Source organism: Trachypithecus francoisi, unplaced genomic scaffold (genome assembly GCF_009764315.1).
Source record: "Trachypithecus francoisi isolate TF-2019V2 unplaced genomic scaffold, Tfra_2.0 Lachesis_group3, whole genome shotgun sequence".
NCBI lineage: Eukaryota > Metazoa > Chordata > Mammalia > Primates > Cercopithecidae > Trachypithecus > Trachypithecus francoisi.
This window is the reverse complement of record NW_022681468.1, coordinates 96042746-96065112: the sequence shown is the minus strand read 5'-3', so window position 1 is coordinate 96065112 and position 22367 is coordinate 96042746. Positions and strand designations below refer to the sequence as shown.

The window sequence follows — 22367 nt, the reverse complement described above, 5'->3', positions numbered from 1 at the left end:
TCACATTCTGGATCTGGCTGATTGCTTCTTTTTGGTATTAACTTATTTCCTCACACCTGTACTTCCTGTAAACTGGTATTCAGCATATTTTGAATCTAGGCTGACATTTCTAGATCAAATGGAAGATTATTGATACTTCTTTTCCCTTAGGTTGAAATTTTTGTTTCTAAAAATGTTAACGTAATTACATATTTGCTTTATCCTAAACATATGTTTCCGAATATCAATACCAAACTTACTGTTAACAAAAAAAATGCTCAAATGCAAAGTGTAATTTCTTTGCATTTCTTTTTGATCTTAGAATATATCACACTAAGAATATACAATCAAAATATATTTTTAAATTATTCAAAGTTATTCTTTTCTCTGTGTGGTTATGCCACCAACTTAATATACAGTTAGACTCTTGTTTGCATTTATTTTCAATATTTAGCGATTGCTTTTCTCATTTTGATTCGATTTAATTTTTTTAATTATGTAAAAACATTTACATGGTTCAAAGTCACAACTATAAAACAAGGTACATTTGGAGCATCTTGTTTTCATTTTTTGTTCCCCAGCCTTCTTCTCTTCCTCCTTAATAGGTCACTGTTTCTATTAGTTGTAAGTTTGTCTTTCCTTTGTTTCTTTTTAAAATTTAAGTATGTGTGTGTATATTTTCCTTCTTACACAGAAGAGAACATACTCTGTTTTGCACCTGCTTATTTTCATGACTGAGATAAATTCATATCATTATGTAGAGATCATCCTCTTTCCTTTTACAGTTGCAAGTATTCTACCATGTAGGTAGATGTCAATTCACACTTCTCCTCTAGTATTTAATATTTGGGTTGTTCTTGGTCTTTTGTTATTATAAAGAAAGCCACAATGAATAATGATTTAATGAATATACCATTTCGTATCTCTGCCAACGTATCTTTGGGATAAATTTCTAGAAGTGGGATTGCTGGGTCCTGGGAAAATGCATATATACTTCGCTTCGGTATTCTCACATCCTTCTGCATAAGTCTGGTGCCATTTACATGGTCACCAGTAATATTTGTTGGTACCTGTTTACAAGCTTCACCAACAGAATATATTGTTAAAGTTTGGAGTTTTGCCACTTTGATAGGTGAGAAATGGTATTTCATTTTTCTTTTAATGAACAAGATTGTACATCTCTAAGGGTCATTTGCATTTTGTTCTATAAAGTGTCTGTTCATATGTTCTGCCCATTTTCTATTGAAAGGAGTTTTTCTCTCATAAACAGATAGCATTATCTCATGGATTTCAACTTGGACTATTTGATGGGAGTTTCGTTTTTACTTCCGTGATCATTTTAATTTGAAATTTGGGTTAGGGTAACTTTCTTTTTCTTTTTCTTTTTTTTTGGGACGGAGTCTTGCTCTGTCGCCCAGGTTGGAGTGCAGTGACACAATCTTGGCTCACTGCAAGCTCTGCCTCCCGGGTTCATGCCATTCTCCTGCCTCAGCCTCCCGAGTAGCTGGGACTACAGGCGCCCACTACCATGCCCGGCTAATTTTTTGTATTTTTAGTAGAGAAGGGGTTTCACTGTGTTAGCTAGTATGTCTCGATCTCCTGACCGCATGATCCGTCTGCCTTGGCCTTCCAAAGTGCTGGGATTATAGGTGTAAGCCACCGTGCCTGGTCGGGTTAGTGTAATTTTCTTTCTTTTTTTTTTTTTTGAGACGGAGTCTTGCTGTGTTGCCCAGGCTGGAGTGCAGTGGCCGGATCTCAACTCACTGCAAGCTCCGCCTGCTCGGTTTATGCCGTTCTCCTGCCTCGGCCTCCCGAGTAGCTGGGACTACAGGCATCCGCCACCTCGCCCGGCTAGTTTTTTGTATTTTTCAGTAGAGACGGGATTTCACTGTCTATGTTAGCCAGGATGGTCTCCATCTCCTGACCTTGTGATCCGCCCGTCTCGGCCTCCCAAAGTGCTAGGATTACAGGCTTGAGCCACCGCGCCCAGCCTACTGTAATTTTCTTAAGCTGCCACTTGTTCATCATTTCACATGTGTTAGATATGAACTTAAGCTCATTTTTTTTCAGTAATAGTGTTGTGAAGATCAAGTTCATGTTTAAAATACTCGAGAGTTTTTTGACCTCCGCTAGTGGGATGGGTAGGAAAACAAAAAGAGAAACCTTCAGCACTAATATTATACCCTCAGAATCTATTTTTGTTAATTTAGAAACAAAGTAGTATGAAACAAACTGGAAGATTAAAATATAACTATAAACATCAGCGAATTAAAAAAATTCCAAATCTTAAAAAACTGAATGTTCGAAGGTTATTTTACAGACATTAATTGAGAAAAAACTTTGTATTATAGATTATATCTTCAGAATAACAAGCCAGAGATATATTGAGAGAGACTAAGAGGTCAGGGTTCGTTGACACATGTTTTCTGTGGAACTAAAGCAGATTTTCATTTAACTAATGTGAAATTGGTATTCTTCAGGAAAAGGACCAGGGAAAAGGAGAGGTCCAACAATCAAGATATCTGGAGTTCAGGTTAATGTGAAATCCATTATCCAACATGAAGAGGAGTTTGAGATGCTGCATAAATCTATCCCTGTGGACCCTGAAGAAAAAAAAAAGTGAGTATATTTTGTGTACATTCTTAGGTGGTTGTACCATAAGAAAATAGATTTGAAGTTAGACTTTGTGTAGTTACATAGTGTTTTTTACTGTCTCCTCTTTAACGTGCCAAAAAGGCCCCTCTTCTAATGTCTTCCTGTTTTTAAACTTTCTTTAGATACTGCTTAACCTGTCGCGTCAAAGCTGCACATTTTGATGTAGAGTGGGGGGTGGAAGATGATTCTCGCCTGTTGCTGGGAATTTATGAACATGGCTATGGAAACTGGGAGTTAATTAAAACAGACCCAGAGCTTAAATTAACTGACAAAGTAAGTAACCCTACTATGCTAGAGATTTCTAGAAGTTTTGTTGTGTAATATTTTTATATTGATTACTTATTTCTAACTATTTTCGAGGGGGCATCAAATTAGAAATTAGTACAGTCATTCTCCTTGGAAATACTTCATCTTTAGTGGTCTGTGGCACTGTTTCACAGATGAAGATAAAGGGAAAAGACAGTAATCAGGTGAAATTTTGGGGAAACCATAGGAGAAATCTTAAAATTCTGGTATTTAATTATAGGTCAGATTTCATTACAATAAATACCCAGGTAAGTTTGTTAATGATAAAAGCATTCCTTGGCCTTAGTTATTGGCCCTTTTGTTTAAAAGTACATTCGAAACAACCATATTTCAGTTCCTCACATAATGATTGAATGTCGCCTAGGTATTCTTTGTAATGGAATTAAACGTTGGCTGTTCTTCTCCCACAAAATCAAGCCTCCCACCCTATCTGTTGCAAGTAGCAAGGCCATGGTTGGAGCTTTAAGCAGGGAAGGCTGACTGGCTCAAATTTTGGTAGGATTTGCTCCATGTTGTGCTCCTGGCACGTTTAACAGTGCTCATCCCATCTGGGTTTTAGGAGGGTGACAGCACCCTGCCTTGAGCACTGAGACCAGATTCAGTCTGGCAAGAGGCCCAATTGTTGTAGCAAGGAAGAGATCATGTCCTGGCGTAGCTCAGTGCTCTCCGGCAATGCTCTAAGAAGCATTTTCAATCTAAAACGAAGCTTTAACCTAGCTCCAGGGATTCCCTGCTCCTGGAAGGAGGAAATCCACGACGGCTGGGATGCTCTAGCAGATGAAGCCACAAGCCCCTCCTACCTGAGTTGTTCTACCCTGTTAACAGCACAGGTAGGAGCCATTGGGAGAGCTGGATTTCTCCATCCCATTTTGTAAAATGAGAACGGCTCGTGAGGGATTTTCAGTGACTGGGAGCCATGGACATGAGATAGGATCTGAGGCTTTAATCTATATTTTGGGTGGTTGGGGAGGGAAAGGACTGTGCTCAGTGTTTGTTGTCTCTGTTTATCCTGATCCACTAACCAGGATGTGGGTGGTGGCGGGTGCTTCTCTTCCTTTCTTGTTGAAGATTCTGCCGGTGGAGACAGATAAAAAGCCTCAGGGGAAGCAGCTACAGACCCGAGCGGATTACTTGTTGAAGCTGCTCAGAAAGGGTCTGGAGAAGAAGGGGACTGTGACAGGCGGGGAAGAGGTGAGTACACTGCCAGCTGGGTGTTTTTCAGGAGCCTGAGGCTCCCACCCTGCAGAATTAGGTAGGAAGACAGAGGCCCTTTCTGGGCACTGCACAGTATGTCACCTTCTCACGGGCAGATGTTGTTTTTGAGTTTCCAGTAATGATGGTTTGGTTGGTAATAATAGAAATATTCATTTAAGCCTGGTGCGGTGGCTCACACCTGTAATCCCAGCACTTTGGGAGGCTGAGGCCGGCAGATCACGAGGTCAGGAGATCAAGACCATCCAGGCTAACATGGTGAAACCCTGTCTCTACTAAAAATACAAAAAAATTAGCTGGGTGTGGTGGCACACACTTGTAATCCTAGCTACTTAGGAGGCCGAGGCAGGAGAATGGTGTGAACCTGGGAGGCGGAGCTTGCAGTGAGCCGAGGTCAGGCCACTGCACTCCAGCCCAGGCAACAGAGCAAGACTCCATCTCAAAAAAAAAAAAAAAAATTCATTTAAGACCACAACATCTTGGCAGCTTTCTTACAAACCCGTCCTTCTGAAATGTTGCTTCAAATTAATCCTCTTTGCTCCCCAGTGTCACTGTTCCACACATATTGTTACTGTTTCTTTATTCTACTTTCTCAATTTTGGAACAGACTGCATTGAATACCTATGGGTTTGCCTATTGTTATATCTATCTCTGTGGTACTTGTAATAATGGATCCCCGAGTAAAATTGACAGTTGGAATGCACAGTTAATTCTGAAACTAGACCTTAGTTGCTATGTGAAATACCAGCTAAATTCTCAGTGAATTCACCTGAGCTTTATCTCCTTTTATTTCCCCAATTTATAATTTCAGTTCAGGCCCAGAAAGATGGAATCCCAGCTAAGAAATACAAATTACACCCTGTACTACAGCCCATGTGTGCATGTTCTTTAAGTTCTCTTGCAGCTATGTCATTTATATTAATTTCCCTGTATTATTATAAGCAAAGCAAATTTTAGGGGAAAAAACCCATAAAACCACACCTCATTTTTTTCAAGTAATAGGATCATAAATCTCATTCTTCATGTAATACGTTGAATATGCAATACATTATGTGTTAGGCTCTAGAAAGGTAGATTAGATCATGTTACAGATCATGTCTCATTAGGGAGATAAACAGTATTTTAATCTTTTCCTTATTATATGTAACTTGCTTTCTGGTTTTTTAATGTTACTATTATGTCTTTAATATATTATCTTTATTTGTATCTTTGTACACAGAGTGATTTTCCTTTTTTAAAAAAAATTATATCTTGGCTGGGCACGGTGGCTCATGCCTATAATCCCAGCACTTTGGGAGGCCGAAGCGGGCAGATCAGTAGGTCAGGAGATCGAGACCATCCTGGCTAACATGGTGGAACCCCGTCTCTACTGAAAATACAAAAAATTAACCGGGTGTGGTGGTGGGCGCCCATAGTCCCAGCTACTCGGGAGGCTGTGGCAGGAGAATGGCGTGAACCTGAGAGGCAGAGCTTTCAGTGAGCTGAGATTGCGCCACGGCACTCCAACCTGGGTGACAGAGCAAGACTCTGTCTCAAAAAAAAAAAAAAAAAAATTATCTTTAGGATGGATTCCAAAAATATGGAATCAGTAGGTTTAAGGAGTATGGATATTTTGGCTGGTGAGGTGGCTCACGCCTGTAATCCCAGCACTTTGGGAGGCTGAGGTGGGTGGATCACCTGAAGTCGGGAGTTTGAGACCTGTCTGACCAACATGGCAAAATCCTGTTTTTACTAAAGACACACTAAAAGTTAGCCAGTTGTGGTGGCACATGCTTGTAGTTCCACCTAGCTACTCGAGAGGCTGAGGCGGGAGAATCGTTTGAACCTGGGAGGTGGAGGTTGCAGTGAGGCAAGATGGCACCCCTACACTCCAGCCTGGGTCACGTGACAGAGCAAGACTCCATCTCGGGGGGTGGGGGGGAGAAGGAACATGGATATTTTAATGTGGTATAGGCTATGTATAAGGCCTATAGGTTTTTTTATTTGTTTTGGTTTGGTCTTGTCAGGTAAAATGAGTTGCACTCTTTTGATTTCCTTGGAATTTTCTTGTTTGAATTATATGTCTGCTACTGCCATAAAGAGTCATCATGTTGTTTGGTTATGCTTTCGAGGGTCTTGATTTGTACTTTAATCATCATTTTCTCTCCTTTTCCAGGCCAAATTAAAGAAGCGGAAGCCTCGGGTAAAGAAGGAAAACAAAGTGCCCAGGCTGAAAGAGGAGCATGGAATTGAGCTTTCATCTCCTAGGCATTCAGATAATCCATCAGAAGAGGGAGAAGTGAAAGTATGAAGTGGGGTTAGAGTTGAGGGTTATTTATTTATTTTAGCTGTACTTATTGTGCCAGCTGGAATAAAATCATCTGAAGTGTGTTTGGTTTACGAGTGGATTAAATGGAAATAGAATATGTAAGTCTTTGCTTAATCTGTCAGAGAGGAATATAGTTTAAGTCAGCAGCTGCAAATTCATATATAATGGAAGTAAATGAAGGGGACTCTGAAAGATTTTGTTGCTTTTTTTTTTTTTCTTTTTTTGTTTTTTGAAACGGAGTCTCGCTCTGTCACCCAGGCTGGAGTGCAGTGGCCGGACCTCAGCTCACTGCAAGCTCCGCCTCCCGGGTTTACGCCATTCTCCTGCCTCAGCCTCCCGAGTGGCTGGGACTACAGGCGCCTGCCACCTCGCCCGGCTAGTTTTTTGTATTTTTTTAGTAGAGATGGGGTTTCACCGAGTTCGCCAGGATGGTCTCGATCTCCTGACCTCGTGATCCGCCCGTCTTGGCCTCCCAAAGTGCTGGGATTACAGGCTTGAGCCACCGCGCCCGGCCTTTTTTTTCTTTTTGAGACAAAGTCTCACTCTTGTATGACAGGCTGGAGTGCAGTGGCACAATCTTGGCTCACTGCAATCTCCGCCTCCCGGGTTCAAGCAATTCTCCTACCTCAGCCTCCTGAGTAGCTGGGATTACAGGCACCTGCCAGCACGCCTGGCTAATTTTTGTATTTTAAGTAGAGACAGGGTTTCACCATGTTGGCCAGGCTGGTCTCAAACTCCTGACCTTAGGGATCTGCCTGCCTCGGCCTCCCAAAGTGCTGGGATTACAAGAGTGAGCCACTGCTCCCAGCCTAAAGTTTTTTTTTTTTTTTTTTTTTTGAGACGGAGTCTCGCTCTGCTGCCCAGGCAGGAGTGCAGTGGCCAGATCTCCGCTCACTGCAAGCTCCGCCTCCCGGATTCACGCCATTCTCCTGTCTCAGCCTCCAGAGTAGCTGGGACTACAGGCGCCCACCACCTCGCCCGGCTAGTTTTTTGTATTTTTTTTAGTAGAGATGGGGTTTCACCATATTAGCCAGGATGGTCTCCATCTCCTGACCTCGTGATCCGCCTGCCTCGGCCTCCCAAAGTGCTGGGATTACAGGCTTGAGCCACCGCGCCCGGCCTCCAGCCTAAAGTTTTAATGATAAATGGCGATTGACACGTAGCCTCATTCTTGGGAATGAGGGGGAGTGGTCAGGACTGTGGTTTACCAGAGAGCTCATGCCTCATGTAAAGGGGACAGCTGCTCTGGAGTTCTGTTAACAAAACTCCCGTGGGTCAGGTTTGGCTTGCCAGTTTGTAACCTCTGGTCTAAGTAAAGTGAATAGTAAGTTGGTATCATTTAGTGTGCTATTTCTGTGACAACTTTATGGAATTTCTGAAAGTGTAATTGTACTTGGATATTAGCTCCAAGAGGATCAGCAGTGGGTACAGGAACTAGCATGGATTTGAGTCATACATACATAAATTTATTTATTACTAGTTTTTTTTTGAGATGGAGTCTTACTTTGTCACCCAAGGTAGAGTGCAGTGGCGCGATCTGGGCTCACAGCATCCTCCACCTCCTGGGTTCAAGCGATTCTCCTACCTAAAATAATTTTTGTATTTTTAAAAGAGACAGGATTTCACCATGTTGGCCAGGCTGGTCTCAAACTCCTGACCTCAGGTGATAGGTCTGCCTCAGCCTCCCAGAGTACAAGAATTATAAGCATGAGCCAATGTGCCTGGCCAGTACATACATAAATTTAAATATGAGCAACCTGATCAGTTATTAGCTGACTGTGTACAGATATATAATCTCTTTGGTACTCAGTTTCCATCCGTGAAATGAGAATGATAAAACTCATGTTGAAGGGTTGCTCTGAGAATTAAATGAGAGGATATCAGTAAAGAGCTTCCACCTCTACAGTTTTAACTGGTTGTTACTGGAAAGTTTAGACTTTTCTGAGTGCCTTGAGGCTATTTGCTTGAAGACAAGCTTCTAAGTATAGACAATGATGAACCACTGGGGGCAATGCTTCTTTTTCCAGAAAGTACATAAGTAGATATAAAATTTGTGATAAGAATTCAGAGCCCTGTTTTGTTTCCTAGGATGATGGCTTGGAAAAAAGTCCAATGAAAAAAAAACAGAAGAAGAAAGAGAACAAGGAGAACAAGGAGAAGCAAATGAGTTCTAGGAAAGACAAAGAAGGGGACAAGGAAAGAAAGAAGTCAAAAGACAAGAAGGAAAAGGTAACGGTGCCCTTCTGTTCATGGAGATACCCACAGCCTTTGCAATTCCCCGTTTGGATTTAGAAGTAGCATGAGATTTGAGGGCCCTTCAATAATTGTCTTTTTATGGGTATGTTTAAGAAGGATAGGTGGGGCTGTTGATGGAATACCTGCACCTGTCCTTGCAGAGAGAGGGGAACCTGCAAGTTTGGGGTGTTTTTTAAAAAAGAAGGCCTTTACTTGGTCTTTTATTACATATTTCAGGGGGAAATGTTTGAATGAGATAGGACAGGTGAGAGAAATCTTCATTTACGTGTAAATACGAAATATGTTCTCAGATTCATATTAGAGAAGCACAGTCCACAGCTGAATTTGAAGAAGAGTTCAAGTCAAAAACAAATATTAGCCAGAGTTATTGGAATGTAAATGGATGAAAAGCCTTGCTATTATAACCTTTACATTAGGGGTTTTATGAAGTTCATTCTAAACCCAATAATTTGGTACAGTGTTGCAGTGTATACTTGCTGACATCTGAACACAGTAAAATCATTGCCAAAACAGGAACAACTGCTATAATTCTAATATCCAGTGATAACTCTAATATAGATTTCTTGATAAGTACTTTGAAATTTATATTATTAAATATAAAATAAACATATTTAAAAACAAATATAAAAATCAGATTAGACTGTTTGGGTAGTCTTTTCTCCTCACTTAGCAGTGTATCACAACTTTCCAAGTGAATAAATGTTAAAATCATTTTTACACCCTTGGCAACTTAGGGAGACCTCGTCTCTACAAAATAAAAACAAGCAAAAATCTAGCTGGGCATTGTGGCATGTGCCTGTGGCCCAGTTACTTGGGAGGCAGAGATGAGAGGATTGCTTAGGCTCAGGAGCTCGAGGCTGCATTGAGCCATGGTTGTGTCACATTTCACTCCAGGCTGGGCAACAGAGCAAGACCTTGTCTCAAAAAAAAAACCAAACAAAACAAAAACATTTTTAATAGTTGGGGAGGATTCTGTTTGGGTGTCCACATGTTAGAAGCAATTTGAATTTCCCATTTTGAAATACTTTCTAATTTTTGATGTTAATAGACCATATTGTGACAAATAACCTGTGCAGTTGTGCTCCCACAGAAAGACATTCTTTAAGTAAAATATTAAAAACATAAAAACACAAAGAACAATTTTAGCAAACATCTGTTTATCCACTCTCCAGTTATCACAACTGTTGTTAACATTTTTTCGTGTTTACTTTAAGTGGCTTTTTTCTTTTTTTTGGCGGGGCCAGGCAGGGGGAGAGGCTGATACCTTTTGTATTTCATGAACATATGACTGGTACAGTTGAAGCTGCCCCCGTTCCTTTTCCCTGATTTTATTACTCTTCCTCTGTTCTCCCCATAACCACTACTGTGAAGTGGGTTTGAAACCTTCCTATTCATGTATTTATATTTGTAGTACATATTATAGTGCATGTCCATATAACTATAAACAAAGCATGCTGTATGCTTTAAAATGTACATGAAGTCAAGCCAAGCGCAGTGGCTCACACCTGTAATCCCAGCACTTTGGGAGGCCAAGGTGGGTGGATCACAGGGTCAGGAGGTCGAGACCAGCCTGGACAACATGGTGAAACCCTGTCTCTACTAAAAATACAAAAATTAGCTGGGTGTGGTGGCGTGTGCCTGTAATCCGAGCTACTTGGGAGGCTGAGGCAGAAGAATCTCTTGAACCCAGGAGGTAGAGTTGCAGTGAACTGAGATCATGACACCACACTATAGCCTGGATGACAGAGCAAGAATCTGTCTCAAAAAAAGAAAAGAAAAGTACATGAAGTCATTTTATATATCCTTCTGCAACTTTCCTTCAATATAATTGAGATTTATATAGATTTCATTTATAATAATTTAGTAATGCAGCAGATTCCTAAATCAAAAGGTATGCTGTTAATAAAAGTTGCTACATAATACTCTAGAAGAGTTCTGCCAATTTACGATCTTAACCTCTTGATGACATTTCTGTGCATTTTATGGATAAAGGAGTAGAAGCCCAAAAATAGCACTGACGAAATTGAAGTTATAATTGGGTACATTTAGAGATGGAAATGGGAATAATGTGTGAGTAAGCTGCTAATCAGATAGGTTTGTCTTCATGATGTTTCAGGATTTTATTTTACTTTTTAAAAAATAAACTGAGACCATCATATTTACCCATTGTAATAACACAATGTAGGTAAGAAATCCAAATTCCACGGTAGGATTGCACAAATGACAATGACTCCTTGTAACTCTTTTTTAAAAGCCTAAAAGTGGTGATGCCAAATCTTCGAGTAAATCAAAGCGATCTCAGGGTCCTGTCCATATTACAGCAGGAAGTGAACCTGTCCCCATTGGAGAGGATGAGGATGATGATCTGGACCAGGAGACATTCAGCATAGTAAGTCTTGAAATTGGGGGATACCAGTGTCTGCAGCCACAGTGCTTGCTGTGGCTCTGCCTTTTATAGGTCCAGCCAGAGCTTCAGTTGAGCTGAGCAATAGTACATTACTTTGGAAACACATTGCTTACAATATCTGAAGACCATGTGCTCTTCAGCAGGCTGGCAGGAAGAGATTTTCTTGTCTTTTATTGAGGGGAAGTTTAAGGAGTGGATTTCATGTCTTGTGCTCCTAGTTAAGAGAGGCTCCAAGGGCTCTTAGAGGCATTTGGGAAAGAGAAGTGTTCACTGAGCAAATATTTATTGAATGTTTTCTGTGTTCCAGCCCCCAGAGTTACCATGTTGAATAGATAACCATTTCTGTCATTGTAAACTACATTTGAGTAGGGGAGTTAGATAATTACACAAATCATGTTGGTGCGCCTGTCACAGACAGGCCTCTGAAGGAGAGAGAGTGCATACTGTGGAGATGCTGTGAGAAGGGAATTTGACCTAGTCAGGGGATGCCAGAAGGGTTTGTGTAAGGAAGTGATGTTTGAGTTGAGTTCTGAAGGAAGAATAAAAGGTAACAGGAGAAGAGGGGAGGGCAAGGCAATGGGGAGCGAGTGCATGGACCAGGTCTTGCACAGGAATGGATACAGGCCAGTGTGTCCTCAAGGCTCCTTTGCCCCTGGCTGGAGCTGCAGGTATAGATTTCACTGTGCCACCATCCCTTCCCCACCTCTCTGTGGTTTCTCCTCCCCATACTTCCGCAAATCCGTTAATCAAACAGCTCATTCAGGCCAAAAGAAAAAGCTATTTTCTTCCAAATTTGGAAATACTTCTGTCCTGTGGCAGCAGAGGACCCTGTTGACCCTGTCCTGTAACCTCTCTTTGACTTCTTCTTCTGAGTTATCTAAAACCTATAACACATACGTATATAGATAATGTTTTCTTTCACTTTTATCTCTATTAAGTATCTTTTTAGCCTGTGAGCTCTCTGAGGACAAGTATTATGTTTTATATAAAGTTTATTTAGATGCTAGTAGTATATCAGTGAGTAAATTGAATAAATGAATAATTACATAGTCAGCTAACCAATCTGTTTCCTAGTCTTTCTTATCCGAGTGTTTATAAGAGAAAATGATATCTAATGTTCTGTGGTACCATGACATTTAAAAAATGCTCTTAAAAATGACTCATTTAATCTTGTTTTTATATTATGAAATCTTTAAAAGATGCAGAGAAATTTCAGGGATATAATAGGCATTGATAAATATACCATGAAGTTTTGTCAAATCTGAATTCTTTAAGACTCAGAATATAAAGCTGAATCCCTTGGTGTACCTCCCTCTCAACCTATGCTATTTTTCCTCTCTTTTTTTTTTTTTGAGACAGAGTCTTGCTCTGTCGCCCAGGCTGGAGCGCAGTGGTGTGATCTTGGCTCACTGCAGCCTGTCTCCTGGGTTCAAGGAATTCTCCTGCCTCAGCCTCTTGAATAGCTGGGATTACAGGCGTGCACCACCACGCCCGGCTAACTTTTGCATTTTTAGTAGAGACGGGGTTTCACCATGTTGGTCAGGCTGGTCTCGAACTCCTGACCTCGTGATCTGCCCGCCTCGGCCTCCCAAAGTGCTGGGATTACAGGCGTGAACCACCGCGCTGGGCCTTTTCTCTCTTTCTTACTTCTGAGATGTAACTATGATTCCGAATTCAATTTTTATATTTAATGTGTGGTTCAAGAGTTTTACTGCTTATGTCTGTAAAGATGATAGTAGCTCACATTAATAGCTAGTTAATATTTATGTGCTTTATGTATATTTTTTCCACAACAATCCTGTGAGGTAGGCTATTGTTTCCATTTTGCATATTTAAAAATAAGGTGAAGAGAGTTAAGTGATTTGCCCTATGTCACACAGCTAAGACATAGAACACAGTTTTGACCCAGGCAGTTTGACATGAGAGGTTGGGTCCATAACCATTGTGCTGCCTGGCCTCCCACATATAAACAATACAGAGGATTGATTTCCTTGTCTTAAAACTGTAATTGGCACACTTGTGTATCCTGTAACTTGCTTTTCCTCTCATAACAGTCAACATTTTTGAGATTTATATATGTGAATTGTGGCTGTCATTGAAGTTTCGTGTTATCCCACAATTTATTCTTCCACAGTTTATTCTTTCTCGTATTGGTGGACATCAGGATTTTTCCAGGTGTTTGCTACTACAGATAGGCTACAGTGAAATTGTTGCACATATTTTCTTGTACCACACAAGTGAGAGCTTCTCTAGGGTGTATGGCTTGAGCAAAAATTGTAGGTCATTCATTAGGTATACACATCTGCCACTTTATTAGATACCTGAGTTACTCTTGAAAGCAGTTGTAGAGATTGCATTAATTATAGCGATGAATTCAAGTTCCAATTGCTTGCCAGCCTTAGAAACAGTTGTTAATTTCTGACTCAGTTAGCAGTTGTTAATTTTTGCTAATCTGAGGGCTATGAAATACTGAAGGTCATTGGACTTTTATTTTCATATTTTAGTGGTCATTCATGTTCCTTGTGAATTGCCTATTCATTTATTCCAAATTGACATATTTGGAATAATTTATCTTTCTTACCTTTTCTGTAGGAATTCTTTTTACCTTCTTAATACTAATCTTTTATTTTTTATAGTCATTACAGAGGTCTTCTAGTTTTTGGTATATTTTTTATTTTATGCCCTTTTTAAAAATTGAAATATATTGGCCGGGCGCGGTGGCTCAAGCCTGTAATCCCAGCACTCTGGGAGGCCGAGACGGGTGGATCACGAGATCAGGAGATCGAGACCATCCTGGCCTACACGGTGAAACCCCGTCTCTATTAAAAAAACAAAACAAAACAAAACAAAAAAAAATTGAAATATAACACAGAAAAATCCACCGATCATAAGTATATAGCTGTGGAAATGACCATAAAGTGATGGAAGTTTGTAGAGTTTTCATTATTTGAAAATTTCATGGCCACGTGTCTTACTTAGTTCATTGTGCCAGATACTCAGTGGCTGACAACCATATCCCTACACCATTCTGTGAAATTTTCTTGAATTATACGGTGGTAATTTTCTCTAAGTTCCCAGTTTTACCTTTATGGAATTTATTGTTTTTGGATATCGAATTCTGGATGTTGGTCCCTAATTTTGTCTTTTTAAGTTGCTCATTTCTGCTTTTTACTCTACTTTCTGGGAGATTCCTTCAACTTTGTTTCACATTATTTATTTCTAATACCTTTTTCCTCCACCACTCTTGAATATCTTTATACTTCTCTTTGTTTTCCATTGTTCATGTTACACATATTGCCTTGATGGCTTTGCTGATCCTCAGTTGTCAGCTCCTATTTAAGAGTGGAGGACTAAACATCTCATTGGAAGTTTGAGCATGTGGGTGGTGGGGCTTGATCTCCTTTGAAAGTTTTCACTATAGGATGATCTAGCAGAAACTTCTGATGGGTAGTCAGGATCATTTGGTTTTTTTCTCTGGGGCGGTCACATTTTGTGAAGAATGCCCCAGTTTCCTGACTCTCTGGAGTGTGAAGGCCTGGCTCCTTCCATTCTGGAATCTGAGAGGCAGAAGACTTGGGTGATGACTCATCCTGTGTGACTGTGCTCACTTGCTCACATAATCCTGTTTTCAATGTGGTGGGCTCACCCCTCATCTGTGTCTATGCAGTCCAGCTCAGAGGTTCTTTTATCCTTTTCTGGAGAATAAGTCTTTGTGTTTGTTACTGGGTGGAGTTAGAGATCTGGGTATCTTATGAATCTGGATATGTGTTACTTCTTAAGCGTTTTTAAACCACTCCCCATTTTAGCCCTCATCCCTCCTTCTGAAGACACCTCACCTTTGGGGGAGTTTTGCCATGTAAGTCGGGTTACTTCTTGGCTCTTTTTACTCCTGGCTTCGAATTTCATTTTCTCAGATCTGTTTTGTCATTTCCCATGCTGCCAATATTTTGTTGCTGTTATTCTCTCTCTTGTTTTCGCTGTCTTTGTGGGCTTGTCTCTTTTAAGGACCTTCCCTTTACCATTGTTTTAGTTGGATTGGGGAGGCAGAGAAAAGATTCATATGTTCTGTTTACCATCTTTATCTGGAAGCCTTTCTTTTGCTTTCTTTCAAGCCTAAAGGATTTGTAAATATTTTATCCTGTATGTTTAGACAGTTTGTGGTGGGAGAATTTCAGGTTAGGTCTGTAATACTGCTCCTCATTAGATCTTCAAAATGGGCTTGTAAGGCATGCCATGCCTCTTGCAGATGAGGAAGCAGTATTTAGAGAAGTTAAGTAAGGTGTGAAGTGTTATCACATAACTCTAAGTGATGGTGCTGGCACTGCACCTCAGGGTTTTCTGACTTTAACACTGACACTCCATTGCACTAGCTTTACCCACGCTTCCTCTAGCAATTGTATGGCATAGGGGTGGGCTGTGTTTTCATTGAGAGCGCAATAAGCAAAGGACAAGACTTATTTTCTGCAGATTGTTTATGTCTTTATTCTTTTGTCCTGTTACAGTGTAAGGAGAGGATGAGGCCTGTGAAAAAGGCACTGAAACAGCTCGACAAACCTGACAAGGGGCTCAATGTGCAAGAACAACTGGAACACACCCGGAACTGCCTACTGAAAATCGGAGACCGGATAGCCGAGTGCCTTAAAGCCTACTCAGATCAGGAGCACATCAAACTCTGGAGGAGGTAACCACTTTGGCCTCATCTGCCCCGTTTGATTTGACTGTGGGAGTGGATTCTGTTTTCTTTTAATAAAAGGTGACATAGCCACCTAAGAAACCTTCTTCCCAACAAAACTCATCTGTTGGCAATATACCTGCAGGCTTTAACTTCCTTTCCACGAAATGGGCCATTCCACTGAGACCAGCCTTTTGAAGGAGTAGGATGATGTCATTAATTTATTTTATGAGAGAAAGATAGTGGTACTGGATTTGCTGGTCTGTTCTCAGAAATAAATTTTCTTTAAGCCTACAAGGGACAGAAATCATCTGGTCTTAACTACTTTACCCATCTCAGGTTGATACCTAGATATTCAGATATTACTGTATCTAGTACATCTAATTGGTTGGTTCTGTACCAACACATGGTGAAACAGAGGTTAAAACCACAAGAACTTTGAGTTCTCTATTCTCATATCCTTCTTTAATAATTAAAGTAGTAATTTGGATTAAAGCAGTTAATCTAGAACTTACCAGTGTTTAAGGCATCATGGTTTATAAATGTTCCTTTATATATCCACTTAAAATTTTTAAAAAGATTTCAGTAGTTTAAGGGAACAGGTGGTGTTTGGTTACATGGATAAGCTCTGTAGTGGTGATTTCAGAGATTTTGGTGCACCTATCACCCGAGCAGTGCACACTGCACCCAATGTGTCATCTTTTATCCCTCAGCCTCCTCCCCCCCAGAGTCCATTATATCATTTTTATGCCTTTGCATCCAATGTTTGATTTTCTATTCCTGAGTTATTTCACTTAGAATAATGGTCTCCAGCTCCATTGAGATTGCTGCAAATGCCATTATTTTATTCCTTTTTATGGCTGAGTAGTATTCCATGGTATATATATACCACATTTTCTTTATACACTTGTTGGTTGATGGGCATTTAGGCTGGTTCCGTATTTTTGCAATTGCAAATTGTGCTGCTATAAACATGTGAGTTCAAGTGTCTTTTTCATATAATGACTTATTTTCCCCTGGGTAGATACCCAGTAGTGGGATTGCTAGGTATATATCCACTATTCAATTTGGATATTTTAAGGAAACATGACTGGACATTCTTTTTTTTTTCTTAAATGAGACGGAGTCTGACTCTATCACTCTATCACCCAGGCTGGAGTGCAGTGGCACAATCTTGGCATTGCAACCTCCGTCTCCCGGGTAGCTGGGATTACAGGCACCTGCCACCACGCCTGGCTAATTTTTGTATTTTTAGTAGAGATGGGGTTTTATCATGTGGACCAGGCTCTTCTCGAGCTCCTGACCTGAGGTGATCCACCTGCCTTGACCTCCCAAAGTGCTGGGATTACAGGCATGAGCCACTGCGCCCAGTCATGGCTGGAAATTCTAAAAGGCAGTTGTAACATTAAATCTCTTTCCATTAATCACAGTTACTTCGTTTTTATTTTATTTTAGACTCAGAGGGTACATGTGCTTGTTTGTACATAACCACAGTTATTTTGAACTTGTATAGTTCATGGATGATGTGATTATCTTTGTATAATATGTCCAATCTCAGAGGACTGGTTTTTGAGTGAAAAGTGGATTTAAGAAAACTTCTGCATGATGGTGTCCACAGCATGCTTCACCCCTATAAAAAAAATTTAATTTTCAAAATGGTACTTTTTTCACCTTAACACTGTTACCAGCTTCTTTCTTTACCTAGCGGGCATCTGGCCTTTTCTTTTCTTTTTTTTCCTTTTAAATTTAACACTGACTAGAAGATAGCAAAAGGTCATCCCACTGAACAGACTCATTTTTAAATGTGCCAGGCACTGTGATCTTGGCTAGCAGTAGTTTATAAGGTCCTCACCCTTTACAAGTCAAAAAAGTAGTACAAGGCAAGCCTCCGGAGAAACTGTTCATCATGAGGCAGCAAATGCAAGACCAGATAGAGTGGAAGGGCTGAGAAGGAAGTGTGTGAAGAGTAGTCAGGAAGGAAGGTCTTCTGAGAGGCAGGCAGGCGCACTTGAACTGAGTGTACATGACCTGAGTTGAATTGCTGAGATGAGCAGAATTCTCAGGCTTCAGCAAAGACTTGAAAGTGGGTCAGGGAGGGGACTGGGTGGTGTTTAGGTTTTAAAGAGAGTTTGTTAAAAAGACTGAAGCTCTTTATAGGAGGCTTTAGACAGGAAGGTAAGTGGCTCTTCACCGGATGCAGCAGGCTTTCTAGTTAGGGAGCCTGTACAGGTGTCCTGTCAGCAGCAAGCCATGGTGAAACTACCTGTTAGGAAGTTTGAGAAAATATGAGACTCCTTTATGGCGCGCACTCTGACTACCTGTGCTTACTCTTTCTAAACACCCATTTCATCATATCATTCCCCTGTTGTGCAGAAACACCATGCTAGGGTGAACATAATGGAATTGGAGGGAAGAAGTCACTGAGAGTTTTAAGGAATAAATGAAAGGTCATGGTGGCGACAACTGGGAGGAAGGAGGGGCAGTAACACAGAGATGACCGACTGAATGGAGGCCACAACCTGGGAGATAGTCGTGCTGATGGATTTGTGGTAGAGTCCAGAAAATGAAGGAAAGCTTAAAGGACTGGAGTCCGGGGTGTCAGTGATATAAATTCAGAAGAGTTTTAGGTACTGACAGAGCCTTAGTCTCTAAATCCCTCTGTCATACTATTTTGGCAGAACCATATAAAGGTGTACAGTAAGTCCTCAAATAACATTGTTTCCTTCAGCTTTGTTTCATTGTAACATTGATGAGAAAAAAAAATTGATTTTGTTTCACTTAAAGTTGCAGTTTCCAAGAACCTATTGACAACATTAAGTTAGACTTACTGTATTATTAACGCAAACACTTGAAATAATATTTCTGTAATTTAATTTCTATGCTTAGGGAATATACCACAGCAAAATTTACTAGCTTGCCATCCATGAAGATAATAAAAAATTGCTTTTCTAATTCTATAATTCACCAGAACTGTTCATTTTTCTTTTTAGGAACTTATGGATTTTTGTTTCCAAGTTTACAGAATTTGATGCTCGAAAACTGCATAAGTTATACAAGATGGCTCATAAGAAAAGGTCTCAAGAAGAGGAGGTAAAGTACAAATGCAATCCTAATTCATACAAACAAATACCAACTCCACAGAAAAATCTCTTAATTATTGTTTTTCCACAGGGAGATAGTCACAGAATCATGGGTTATTGCTGGTGCTAATAGTCAAACAGTAAGACCAGATGGGTGAAATAGCCAATGTATTGGAGCCTAACATTGTTGAAATTCTGACAAAGAGTGTTTACCCTGTGTTTTTATGTCCTAGAATCATTTGTTCACCAGGTTTTTTCTTCCATGTGCATTTTTCTTCTGTACATGTCTTATGGTAGCTTATAAATGTGGCTCCTAGGAAGTAATAGGGTGGTGGGCAGAAAATACTTTTTCTCTTCTTTTCTGGACCATCTGTTTGGTGTCCTTCCAGCTTTTGTATGGAAGGGGTCCTGCTATTCACTTGTGAGAGGTGCTTAGAAGTTGCCTCTCCTTTGGAGTAGGGGGATAGGTGCAAAAGTGAAATGGAGGAGGCTGCAGAGGCAATGCTCCTTGTGTAGGTGTGCCCATTTGCGTATCTGCTGACTTGCCACATGGGCTCTACCCAAGTTGGACATTTGGTTCAATCTGTGAGCATTAAATACCACCTCCACTAATGTGTCAGCTCCATGAAGGCAGAGATTTTGTGTTTCTCATCTACTGCTATGTCCTCAGCACATAGAATGGAATAGAATGGTGCTGGGAACAGGGAGGCACTCAGGAGTATTTGTTACGCTGTGCCCAGTGCTGTGTTGGCCTGTGAAGCAGCACCCTCAAGTAGTTTATAATTTAATTTTACATGGAAGAATATGTTATAGCAGTAACATACAGGAATCATATACTAATAAGCATTATAAAAAGTCTATAAAAGGATAGTCAGGAAAGGCCCTGGAGGGAATGAAATAGTTAGGAAAGGCCCTTTAGAAGGGAGTGAAAATTAGGAAGAGGGACTGAAGTTTGACACATAATAATGAAAGACTTCATTCATTTAGGGATCAGAAATGAGTATAAGTTGAATAACAAAAATGGTGGTATCCTAATAGTGGGAGTATACATTGTCACAACCTTTCTGGAGGAGAATTCAGCAAGATTTATTAAGACTAAAGCATGCAGTTTTGCTTCCAGGAATTTAGTTTGAGAAGGAGATAGAGATTTAAACATGTTTATAATGGAAATTACTTGGAAGCCCAGCAATAAGAAATACATTCAGTGTGTCCAGGCATGGTGGCTCATGCCTGTAATCCTAGCACTTTGGGAGGCTGAGGCGGGGGTGGATCACTTGAGGCCAAGAGTTCAAGACCAGCCTGTCCAGCGTGATGAAACCTCATCTCTACATAAACTACAAATATTAGCTGGGTATGGTGGCACATGCCTGTAGCCCCAGCCCCTCAGGAGGCTGAGGTGGGAGGATTGCATGAGACCAGGAGGTAGAGGTTACAGTGAGCTGAGATTGCATCACTGAATGCCTGCCTGGGCAACAGAGTGAGACTCTGTCTCAAAAAAACAAAAAACAAAACTCAGTAGTTCATGATATATCCATATTGGGAAGTACTAATCAATCATTAAACATAATATTGTAGAAATAAGTATTTACATGGAAAGACTTATACATTAAAGTGAAAAATGAATGCCAAATATTTTTGTTTAAAAACCTCTATATAAATACAAAAATAGGCTTAAAAAATATGTGCCAAATTATTAACAGTAATTCCCTTGCTGGTTAGGTTTTAGGTCACTTTATTTTTTTTATTTTGTGATTTTTTTTTTTTATATCAAACATTTGACTTGTGTGATAAGGAGTAATGTTACTCGAACATTCAGATATTTAGCTTGATGACTTTGGCGTAGGAGTTAGTTCCCACTGAACAGCGGAGGGTTTTTTGTTGCGGTTAGCCTTGGAAAGTTGGTAGTCTTGGCTTTACATGGTCCAAGATGATCCTCTGAGAGTGCCACCAGCCTAGGCACCTGTACGGTGCCCTGTACAGTGACATCTAGCGGTATATGCATGTGTTCTTGCAGGTACTTAGCAGTGATGGTCAAACTCAGCATAAATTCCACTGAGTTCCCCCAGCAAATAGCCTAACAGTGGAATTTATGAGCGTTTTTTGGTTAGGAGGTAATGAACGGCAGTTCAAAAGTTAAGAAGGACAAGAGGGAGCTATTTAGAGGTGATAGCCTTTATTCTTCTCTGGGGAATTAAGCCTGGGATCTTGAGCTTCTTTGGTTTCCTTTTACTCTTTAGGAGCAAAAGAAGAAAGATGACGTGACTGGGGGTAAGAAACCATTTCGTCCAGAGGCCTCAGGCTCCAGCCGGGACTCTCTGATATCTCAGTCCCATACCTCACACAACCTTCACCCTCAGAAGCCTCATTTGCCTGCCTCCCATGGCCCACAGATGCATGGACACCCAAGAGATAACTACAATCACCCCAACAAGAGACACTTCAGTAATGCAGGTAGGTCATTAAGTGGAGTTTTTAAAAGAGGTGCCAAAAAATAAAAAATTCACAGCCGTTTCATTTTCCAAAGACAGTGGCTGGACTGTTGTGCTTTATTTTCTTCTAACACTTCATTGTCCTCTCTTTTCTTACACTTTATTGTCCTCTCTTTTCTTAATGAGAGAAAGCATGAAATAAAGATCCCCCCAGTTTTTTTGTTTGTTTGTTTGAGACTGAGTCTCGCTCTGTCACCCAGGCTGGAGTGCAGTGGCTCACTGCGACCTCCACCTCCTGGGTTCAGGCGATTCTCGTCCCTCAGCCTCCTGAGTAGCTGGGATTACAGATGTGCACCACCACACTTGGCTAATTGTTAAATTTTTAGTAGAGACAGGGTTTTGCCATGTTGGCCAGGCTGGTCTCAAACTCCTGGCCCCATGTGATCTGCCCACCTCAGCCTCCCAAAATGCTGGGATTATAGGTATGAACCACTGCACCTGGCCCCAGGACTATTATTTAAGCTTCAGATTAAGAAGAACCCAGCTAACATGAACAGACGAAAAAGACTGAGGGAGAAGTTTCCATTCTGTATGGCAGTTAAATGATTAAAACTGCTAATATTCAAAGAGCTCTTCTTGTAAATTGAGAACAAAACAATAACAATAGAAAAATGGGCAATCAGTAGAGTGAGGAGACAGTCTATGTAAGGGGAGAAAATATTACCAACCATACATCTGATAAGGGGATAATATCCAAACTGTGTAAGGAACTCAACTCCTTATGTAGCAAGAAGGCAAACTCGATTGAAAAGTGGGCAAAGGACCTGAATAGACATTTCTCAAAAGAAGACATACAAATGGCCAACAGGTATATGAAAAAATGTTCAACATGACTAATCATCAGGGAAATGCAAATTAAAACCATGATACCAGTTCACATTTGTTAGGATGGCTATTACCAAAAAGTCAAAAGATAAGGGTTGCCACGGATGTGGAGAAAAGGGAACCTAGCACATTGTTGGTGGGAATGTAAGTTAGTACAGCCATTATGGAAAACAATGTA

At 40.5% G+C, this 22367-nt stretch overlaps 1 protein-coding gene across 8 annotated transcripts in view; it reads left to right on the top strand.

The window, feature by feature from the left end:
- The window catches only part of CHD2 (chromodomain helicase DNA binding protein 2), a 149133-nt gene that overhangs the window by 114324 nt on the left and 12442 nt on the right, over positions 1-22367 (top strand). For all 8 annotated transcript variants that reach the window (XM_033188901.1, XM_033188906.1, XM_033188900.1 and 5 more), the window contains 9 exons: positions 2460-2598; positions 2757-2907; positions 4009-4131; positions 6308-6436; positions 8549-8689; positions 10971-11105; positions 15626-15804; positions 18786-18885; positions 21113-21326. In XM_033188901.1, the coding sequence (XP_033044792.1) occupies positions 2460-2598; positions 2757-2907; positions 4009-4131; positions 6308-6436; positions 8549-8689; positions 10971-11105; positions 15626-15804; positions 18786-18885; positions 21113-21326 (1311 nt within the window). The remainder of the gene's footprint in view (positions 1-2459; positions 2599-2756; positions 2908-4008; positions 4132-6307; positions 6437-8548; positions 8690-10970; positions 11106-15625; positions 15805-18785; positions 18886-21112; positions 21327-22367) is intronic.